The 10,622-nt window shown below is 37.4% G+C and overlaps 1 protein-coding gene across 1 annotated transcript in view; it reads left to right on the top strand.

The window, feature by feature from the left end:
* Positions 1 to 9,383: 9,383 nt before the first annotated feature.
* The window catches only part of NAA25_1 (N-alpha-acetyltransferase 25, NatB auxiliary subunit), a gene marked incomplete at both ends in the record, with an annotated part of 28,818 nt that continues 27,579 nt past the window's right edge, over positions 9,384 to 10,622 (top strand). The window contains one exon of the mRNA XM_035733054.1: positions 9,384 to 9,596. Coding sequence (XP_035589588.1) covers positions 9,384 to 9,596 — 213 coding nt within the window. The remainder of the gene's footprint in view (positions 9,597 to 10,622) is intronic.

The raw sequence follows: 10,622 nt of genomic DNA, 5'->3' as shown, positions 1-10,622 counted from the left end.
ATTTGCTAGAGCTTGATGTTTAAACAAGTCTATGTCGCTGAAGCATGTAAATGCTATTAAAGCTTGTTAACGAACCATCAGAGCTAATTAGTTGATATAGATGATCAACTTTTATTATCGATTGAGCTAGTAAGTTATGTGAACTAGTAGATATAACATTACGATAATATATGTGACCATTAATCAAAGGACTATTAGAATACTGGGTTTACTAAAATAAAAACCGATTGAGAAGGTTAAGGTGGATATAAGGATTAACAATAATAGGTTGCGTTTCTTTAGTTGGGCTCACCAATGTAGAACTATGGTCTACTATTATATTATGACTGCTCTAATAATAGACCTAATCCTAAATTTGTAGATTTGTCATGATATAACTGCCTAATCTATAAGATCTTACGTGGAAGTCACACCATCGACTACAGGGTTAACTTATCAAGAGGTCATTTACCTTTGCTCCGTTTGAAGACTTGTTGGAGCGACAAGAAAAACGTTTCGAACAATTCTAGATTCGTATTCTAGAGACTAACCCAGAAAATGAACCTGAATCAAATGGACCTTACAGATGACCCTTTAAAGTCTCATGTTGACCACTATACTGATTTTATTCATGAACTTCATTTTGATAGTTTCGCTGGTGTCACATTTCAGTCATGGTTCAAGAAATACGAAGATGTATTCAAGTCAACCTAGAGAACTTTGGTGATGCCGCAAAGGTCAGAGTATTGCTACGCGAACTTGACACAGCTGAACATGAGCGCTACACCGATTTCATTCTCTCTAAGAACCCAAAAGACCTTTCGTTTAATCAAACGGTCGTAATTTTGTTACAAACTTTTTGTGAACAGTCATCGTTGTTCAGTATTCGTTACCAATGTCTGAAGTTGGCTAAAGCTGGAGACGATGACTGGGTACAACATAATGGCATATTAAATCGCGAGCGTGAGCGGTTCAAATTATCAGCAATGACAGGAGACTACTTTAAGTGTCTTGTATTTGCATGCAGCTTGAAGTCACCTGAAGATGCCAACGTCAGAACCAAAATTCTGAGCGAAATTGAACAGTGTCCAAATATAACACTACAAGAAGTGACTGGTGAGTTTCAGAGGTTGGTGAACTTAAAACCTGACACTTCTACGGTTGGAAATAGTGGCCAGCCACCATTCGTGTAGGTAATAAATGGCCAAAAAGATTCTCTTGTACGTAAGGAGGACAGCTCAAACAATCAGCCACCACCCTCATTCTGGCTATGCGGCGAGTAGCATTACAAAACGTCTTGCCCATATAAAAGCTACCGTTGTACTAAATGTCAGCGGAAAGGACATCAAGAATCTTGCAGTAAAGAGAATATATATCGTCGTCCATCGCGACTTCATTTCAGGAGACTTAACCCCAGGCATCAACCAGCCAAATAATGGTAGAACCTATCCAAGCAGGACATGGTCGACGGAAATATGTAATTATCGAGGTTGACGGTCACCGTGCCTGCCCTCAGCTCGACACTGCTTCCGATATCATACTTATTGACTAAGTTTCAGGTGGACTCGAGAAAAATGTCTTACACAACAGGCTTTTAAGGGGGAGTTGTGAGGACTGTCCAAGAGTGGACTCGAGGAAGCTCTAAGAAGCTCAGAGATAGCCGATGTTCTATCTAACCGTCTTTTGGAAGAATATTCGAGAATCCCTACGTGTAGCTTCCCTATTAGACAGACGCTAATAACCCCTATGTGAGGATCTGATGACTACAATGATGATTTCGTTTTTACTGAAAGCTATAAATACCTGAAAGTTCTGTACCGTAAATGACACTGTTTGGAATAGCGTTCCTTTCACTTGTATTTTGTCATCTTACTTGCGACTTGGAAGGGTTCTAGCTTCCAAGCGTTCAACTTATACGCGGCATATTAAGAATATGAGCTCTAGATTTAACACTTACATAATGTTTAATAATGATTAAACTCAATATTGTTTCAACGTACATTAACTAAGCAACTTATGAACGTCCTTGTTCGCCAGTAACCTTTATGGTGGCAAATCATATGTTACGAGTTTTAAAGCCCGGTTCAGCTTCAAATAATTTAACAGTAATCTTACTTGGTTGAGTTAAGATAGATACAAAAACCACGCAAAAAGTGACCTAACATTCACTCAGAATGTGGAAAACAACTAAGTCATACTATTACGTACTGCAATATCGGCTACAAGACAATTACAAATCTCATGAAAATTGACAAGAGAACACAAAATTGCTGTTCACAGCTAAAGAAGAAATTCATTCAAAATACCCGTGGGCACGTAAGATGTGCTCGATAGCTCACAGCTTAACGTATCTCTCTCACTCTTACAGCTATTGTTAGAAGGCGAAACACTCCATAATGTAGTAGCTTCGTGTTATCTTTTAGCAAAATCGTAGTGATATTGGCTCTAAACCACACGATCCTTGAGGTAGAAAACAGGATAATCGAAGAGATTCGTACCATACAGTTAAGAACTAAAGAAGGTCGAGGAACACCGGAACACAAATATATATCATCAAATATGTCATCCCCACCCCAGCTCAAATGTATTCTGTAGAAGTGTTCAGCTGCACACTTTAAATGAGAAGATAGAATGCATCAGAATAGATTACGATGTGTCTAGAATGTGTATTTCGTCATGACAACTAAGCCAATTATCGGAAATTTCCGCTGAATGGAGATCGAATTCATTTATTCTTTCTTTGTTAAAACAAACCCTTTTAATTTCCGAAAAGTGTTTAAAGGCTTTTTATCTACTATACGTCTAAATTCAGAGTGTTTATATCAACAATAGAACGATTAAGAGGCTTAATTTGCAGATAATCACTTACATCGCATTTCTCAGTCTGCGTTTGCAGACCTTGAACGTCTTGGCATTCCGCCATATTGCATTAAGGACTGTACCTCGCTCAGTGGAAGAAAAGTGTTTGGATAATGCTTAACTACACTTAAGTCAACAAGAAAAAACTTTTGGTTACGAAGTTACTTTGGATAAATAACGTGAGGCAGTTATAAATGGCAAACGAAATTAACAAGACTAATGAATATTCATAAGTGAATTATCGGAGTTCTCATCACGAACTGACATAATCTATAATGCAAGAGTGAACTTGACACCGTAGTCTGATTGGTTCGTTCGAATTCTCCAGCCTGAAATACGCTTGTCTGCCGAAACAGGATTGTTAGCAGAATATGGTCAGTTTTCCAACGAATATCCAAAAATAGACTGACATTTTACCACCCTTAACATCTGTAATAATCAGACATCAGATTGCAAACCGTTTTATGAAGTTTTCAAAGATTTATCTGTACTTCACGGGTTATAAATGTAGAGCTTGTAGGTGAGGTAAGTAAGGTGTATTTCTTGGTGAAAACCATTTAGGTTACCTTTCTTTGTACATGCTTTCAGTAAGCTACACTCCTTCGATAGTATAAAAAATGGATCACAAAACGCAATTATGTTACTTAAATGTAACCCAACTGAAAGTGCTTATGAGAATGTTTCAGTTCACTCCGTTTAGTTTCCCATCAAAACAGTACGTAGAAAAACGTTCAAATAAACGTGTTCCTCAGAAAAGTTGAGTTTGGAAGTAATTTGTTGCAGAAATACAACCTTCTAATAAACGGCATCACTTTACTGATTTCACGTGAGTACATTTGTGGGTAATCTCTAATCACTTCACACGTAACGGGTTTGGGTTACTTCAAGTGTTACTCATTTACTAGAATTGGTTTCCCAATTTATTTGATGGTGGTTGGTTGGAGGTAGTTGACGAGGCATTCTGGACTAGTGTTACATTTTGATTGGCAACTTGTCCATACAAACTTATCATTTTGTCCCAGATTATACTCCAAGACCTATTCAAATATCAGCTAGTAAAACGTATTAGAGTTTCAGATATTCCGTGTATCGTGCCATTATGGTCGTCATCGTCATTTTCATAACAAGCAAAATTACACAGACTTTGTGTGAACAATTTCTTGTTGTAAGTGGATATTGCGTTTAGATTGGTTGTGGACGGTGGATAACTGTTTGGCTTGTTGAGCGACGAAAATCCACAGATAGATAGGTCAGATTTAGAACAATTTCAGTGAGACATTCCATACTAGTTCCTTGTTTAAGAGAACATGGGTATAGATATATACTGGTCGAACAGGAAATTCTTGGCCTGGTTACCATGTCAATTTGACGATATGATTTTGTACCATGTTCACAAGCCAGATCATTGTGAAACGAGTTTGATTATTTTCCATGTAAATACAAATACTAACTTTTAATTCCATGCACTCATTTATGTGATTTAGTAAGTGGTCTCATCTGCGAAGCTCAGTCTCCAATCAAAAGTAAGTCTCTTGTTCATACTGTAATGCTAAAGTTGTAAATTGTTACGCGTTAGAATCAGACGGCACCAGCAGTTTCTTGAATATGTCTACTAAGAAATCCCAGTCTGCAACAAATAAAATGTAACATCCATTTAGCGTCCTCATTATGGACCATCACGACTCAGCTTATTTCCAACGTGTTTTTCACAGTTTGATCAGGAACACCGTCCTTAGTAGGTCTAAAAAGTCATACAAATGAAAAATTATTGAGGAGTCTGTAGAATGCCTGTCTGTAGACTGTCAGAACTCCATAGTAAGTCCTGTTTTCAAAACAGATACTAGACACAAATTTGAAAACTATGGACCTGTAAGCCTAATCGATGTGGTCGTCAAAAGTTTGTAAAAGGTTATTCATAAGGAGTTCTATGACTATTTCGACGAAAACTGGATTCTTTCTGAAAAGCGGAATGGTTATAGAACGGGTTATTCCTGTTTTACTAACTTATTAGTAGTTCGTGGAAGTTGGTGAGCTCTTAAAGACCGAACGTTACTTGTAGGTGTAAGCTACCTTTATTTCAGTAAGGTTTTTGACAAAGACCCCTACAAACGATCGTTATATAAGTTAATTAATAGAGGAGTAGGAGACAATTTATTATTGTAGATAAAATACCTCCTAGTTGGGCGCAAACAAAGAGTATAGGTGAACTCGAAGTTGTCTAGCTGGTAAACTTTGCTTAGCGCAGTGTTTCAGAGTAGTTTCGGGGCCATCGTTGTTCCTCTTGTGCGTTCTTGTATATTACCATCAATGTTGTGTTATATGCTGAAGACGTCAAGATATGGAGAGCAATAAAAGTGAAGGTGGTAGTTAAGAGCTTCATAATGACGTGAGGAAAATATCTGACTGATCTGAAATCTAGCAATTGCCGATAAGTGCTTACAAGTCGACGCTGAAATATTTTTGACTTTGTATATGGCATTCATGTGTCCTAAACTCACGTGTTGCATACAAGCCGCTAGTTCCTGTCCAAAAAGAGACAGTGAGCTGTTGGAAAAGCTTCACAGAACCGCAACTTAGTTGATTCCCGAAACAGCAAAGCTCCTGTACGATGCTCGACTGACTAAACTAAGGCTATTTCCATTGTCATATCAAAGATTCAAGAGCGAGTGAATCACAGTTTTTAAATTGCTTGGTGATCAATTTGCATCTGATATGGCCTTACTTATCTTGTCTTCCAAAACAGGGGAATTTACGGAGATGTTCCAAAAAAGTTCACAAACGTATAGCAAACTCCTTGTCAGCTGACCATCGACTATCCCACGGAATCATCAACAAATGGAATTTACTAACTCAACACGTGGTTAGCACTCCATATGTTGACGCTTTCAAAAGAAAGTTGGATCAACTGGTCGACCACCTAGCCTCTTGCTCTATCCAAAATGGTACCGAAACAAGCAAGCAATAATATCCCGCTTAGAGAAAAAAGAGATTGATTCAGTATATTATGTAGGAAGTAAAATCACTCACTGTAACTGGAAGCAAACGTTTCTAAAACAAACAGGGAACATGCTTCAAAATCAATCAACATAAGCAGTCAATTTACAAAGCAGCGACCAAAGTACAGCTGTGACAGTATCAAAAACCATTACATGTGACGTTACTAACGTGGGTCTGTTTTTCTTATTGCAGGGCAGAAAAGAGTAAATGTGCTGGAAGAACAGGAACAAGACCTATGCGGGTTGAAACTTTAGGCCGATGGATAAAACTATTTTGTAATAAGCCTTCCCTTTTGTACCCGAACCGCGTCTTCTAATTTCCAAATATATATCTGTTATCCTAGTACTTTGCGTTCTTGCTCCAGAGGCATTTACTGGTCCTGACTGTTGTATTGTTGTGTCAGATCACTCCTACTCCCAAGTAAACGCTAATAATTCGTGCAACACAGTGGTCCAATAAGGCGACCTTCTTAAAACAGTGTTAAACAAAATACAGATAAACAGCTGGTAAAAGACTGAGTATCATCAAGGAGTTAGTTAAGATCAAAGATTTGTTGGAGATGTACGGCTAAAGCTTGCAAATAAAGCAAGAGGGGAGACGAATATATGAAATTCATACAACAATAAGAGCAGCAATAAATAGGATGAACCATCAAGGTAGTGGTCAGAACGAAATACACACTAGGAGGGTTTTCCTCAACGTCTGCGCGTAAACATAGTGATATTTTAGCACTCTACGAAACCGAGAAAAATGTTGTACTTCAGCATGAAAAGCTAGCTGGTCAATTAAGTTTAGACAAGCTCATCCACGATATTTAATTAGAATGCGAATCGGCAACAGAAACTTTGTTCGGAATGAGGGAACTTATTATCTCTGTAGACACATTTGATTCAACAGTGAAATGAGTCATACGTCAGTGATCAAGCGAAATACGTCGCAAAGTAGACGCCAGTTTGAATTTCAGCTCTTCTACTCTCTCAACTTTCGAGGATAACAGGTGTTCCAATGACTACCCATCATTCAAAAGCTAATGGATCGAGGGGACTATTCCTCCCTTTCCAGCTGTAAATGTATTGTAATGGACTGTTTATTCATAGCTCTGCGACGCGTCAAAAGCCGACCGAATAGCCTTACGGTTTATAACATACGGTTTCATAGGGCTTGATTTGGCACTCGGATCTCCCGGTGCTACCTAAGTAGGATAAACAAGTCCCCAAGATAAATAGTTTTGTAAGCCATCGACAGTGCTAGCTGAAATTGCTCGGTCAAACATCTACCTAACTTCTTATCTCAGCATAGCCGGTAGTACATCTCCTACTATAAATCGACAGTCGCAATTTCTTGCACTTCGATAAACTGACATTTCGTCTAAATATACTTTAACATTCCTTCATCCCCGAGTTTGGTTGTTTTGGCCTTCGACTCATTGAATAAGAAGAGATTTTGCACCTTATGTTGTGTTTGGAAGTCAAAATCCACATACTTTCTGGATTTACTGGCTCGATTCAGACTTTAGTCTAACACTAAAAAGTAGAGTCATATCTGAGGCATCATACTCAACACTTCATACGCTATTTAATAAAATAACGTTTAAATTTTATTTGGATGCTATTATTCAGTTTTTCGTAACTACTTGTTCAGTGCAGTGAGTCTGTTATCGGTTTTGGTCAGTACTTTAACCGAGAACACCGTTTCACATATTTGGGTCATAAAGTGTAGTATTAATTCTAGTTGGCATTAATCCTCTTTAAATCTACATACCACTGCACTCTACAATTTTAACTAGCGCAGGCTTTCAGTTTATATATATGTCATATACACCACCCATTAGGATCGTTTGATACCGAATATCGACCTGTCTAGGTTGCTGTATTATATGAAACAGATCTTCTCACGTAATCTCGAGAGTAAAATTTATCCAGTACGCACAGTTTTGTTCTATTTTACATTCAAACGTATACCTATATACTACGTCACTACTATGATCTTCCAGCCACTTCTTCCCCTTCCATTTGTCACTTTTATTGAAGATCACGATACTCTTAAACTTGCCCTAAACACAGTTCATGATTTCCGAACAATCTTAATTCCTCCAACCTAATCTTCGCACTCCTGTTTTTATTTCAACACTTCCCTTAATTCATCTGCTACTACTCACTTTTCAATTATGCCTCAAAAAAAGAAAGCTTCTGACTCCAGGCGTCTAACCAAATGTATGAAACGTTCATGATCAAACACTTCTGTAGACACTATTCACGGTGGATATAACGAGTCGTGCTACTCGACTCATCCCGAAACATACAAGCCATTCCAAATATGTTAAAGACTCTGTTGGTAAACCATGATGACAACTATATGGATGACATAAGCAAAATGACGTGAATATTCTCGATTCGCCTAAGTATCTTGTCAACCCAAACCTCTCAGAAATTGCAGATCAAATGGGCGACATAAATAATTTCCTGGATCATGTTGATTCAGAGGTGTTTGAAAGAATAAGACGATCCTGCAATGTAATCGTGTTTGATATAACAAGAACACGTTCTAAAACTATTAGGTCTAAGCCGCTTACAACCAGAAACATGAAATACGTACAATGTGTATGCACAAGAATGAAAACAAGTCAACCTAGCTTGTATTTACCGATATTATTCAAGTTCAAAACACCTGTAAACGCCAGTGGATTTCCAATTTTATCCAATACCATCATTAAAAAAAGATTTTCAGGAATGTTAAGAATCTTTCTCATAGAACACCATGGGAGCAAAAAGCAGGAAAGGCACTAGCATCAATGTCTTAAACGTTTCCTGATCCCAAATGTCATAAAATTAGGTCTGGTTCTGAGAAAAAATCTCAGTTTTTAGGTAGGCCGCCATTAATAAACTCTCTTGAATCTCTTAAAATTCAGAACCTAGAATAAAGTAACTTCAACCCAAATGACGTCCATTCCTCTAAAAATGTTGATATAGATCTGACGATGAACAGTTGTGCTGACTATGAATTAGTTAATAAAGTTCAAATTCCCGTCATTGCAACACCCAGTTGCAGTAAATGTGAAACGAATAACGGGGAAAATATCTATAGATATTGTATAACTGACTGTGTGGTTTAAGTTGTTCTACAGATAATCGATTAGAAATGTAAACGCGATACTGGCGACACCATAGTCTATGTGAAAACTGCGGTCAGAATAAAAAACATCTTGAATTAAACTTTATCCATTCCTAAGCATAAGAAAACTGCATTGGTAAAATAAAAAAGGAATCGCATTAGTAATGTGGGACGCAAAAACATACCGACCAGTAGAGCGTATCATATAGAAATGAATGAAAATTGTAAGTCAGGCTATTATAATAGGATAATAATGTCTTTTATTTGACAGGTCACATGCAACAGGGATAGTCTACAGATACTTCGGGCCAGATTGACATGGTGGTGGGCGCCCAAATAACGACTTGATTGGTTAGTTATGGGCATAACTAACACTGACCACGCACTAGACATTGATATATTTAAACCTAATTAACACTGGATTCTCTCTAAATTACATGGGAGCTAAAAGCAGCCACAAACCTTGGAAACAAACGTCTGAAACATGTTACACATCCACCAAGTATAAGTGGTTACTTGGTCTCATAAACAAACCTGATAACCTTATTGGTTCTGCTCTCAAGATGTGCACAATGCTTCTACCAGATGTAAAAGTCGATAACAATCAGGAGACTTTTTATGCACTTCCACTGGCTTCTCTGCTGGCAACAGTAAGTACATTACAAATGATAAAAAAGTTTCTGAATCTAGTCCTCTTCACAACAAAACTCATACCTTAGTTAATCTCATGGGTATTCACGGAGCTACTGCCCATAATCCATTCTCTAACAGGCTTCTCGATGATACCTCTCGGCTTTCTATTCTCTCATTCAATGCCCGCTCCCTCCAATAAAGTCAGCCATTTAAAACCATTTTACTCCCTGTAAACCCAATCATTGTACTTATTACAGAAACGTAGTGCAAATCATCCATGTCCTATGACTCTTTAAACTACATTTTCCCTCGATCCGATAGATCCCATGGAATAAGAGGAGGTAAAATTATTTATGCCCGTTCAAACATTTTAGAATGGATGTCTTGCTGCTATATATGACTCCACTTGGATACCATGGAGTTTGATCCGAACAATTATCTACCGGTGGGGTGTATATACAGACCATGCCATGAGGATACTAGCTTTGACAAATTGTCGAAAATATTTTCCATTGTTTCTCAATAACCGCACAAATTTTACACTGGGACAAACTAACTTTCCGGATTCATTTTATCCTCAGCATACTGAATTGAATTTGATCACCATTTCCAATTAGTTAGGATTTTTATGACACTACACAAACACTTATTCTACCATCAAACTACACTAAATCAACGACTCATTTTCTCATTTATTTTTTTTTTTCGTTTGGTAATACTCATATCACCGTTTATTCTTATTCTGTTTTCACTAATATGCTTGGTAAATTATTTATATATTGAACATTTCTCTCCTTCACGTTTTTCCTCTTTTCTTTCTTTGAAGTCAGCTTAATATTCTTCCAAATTCTATAGAATTTGTTTAGATATGACGAATATTCTGCAAACATTATTGAAACTTGTGTACAACTGCATTTCCAAAAAACCCGAAGTGGTTTATTCACAACACTTATACACCAATAAGCTGTTTGTGAATAGTAATAATTCAGACAACAGGATTGGTAAATTTATCCTACCCTTCATCACCTAAAAAGGCTTAAAGA

This window comes from Schistosoma haematobium, chromosome 3, assembly GCF_000699445.3.
Source record: "Schistosoma haematobium chromosome 3, whole genome shotgun sequence".
NCBI lineage: Eukaryota > Metazoa > Platyhelminthes > Trematoda > Strigeidida > Schistosomatidae > Schistosoma > Schistosoma haematobium.
This window is presented reverse-complemented; position numbering and strand designations above follow the sequence as displayed.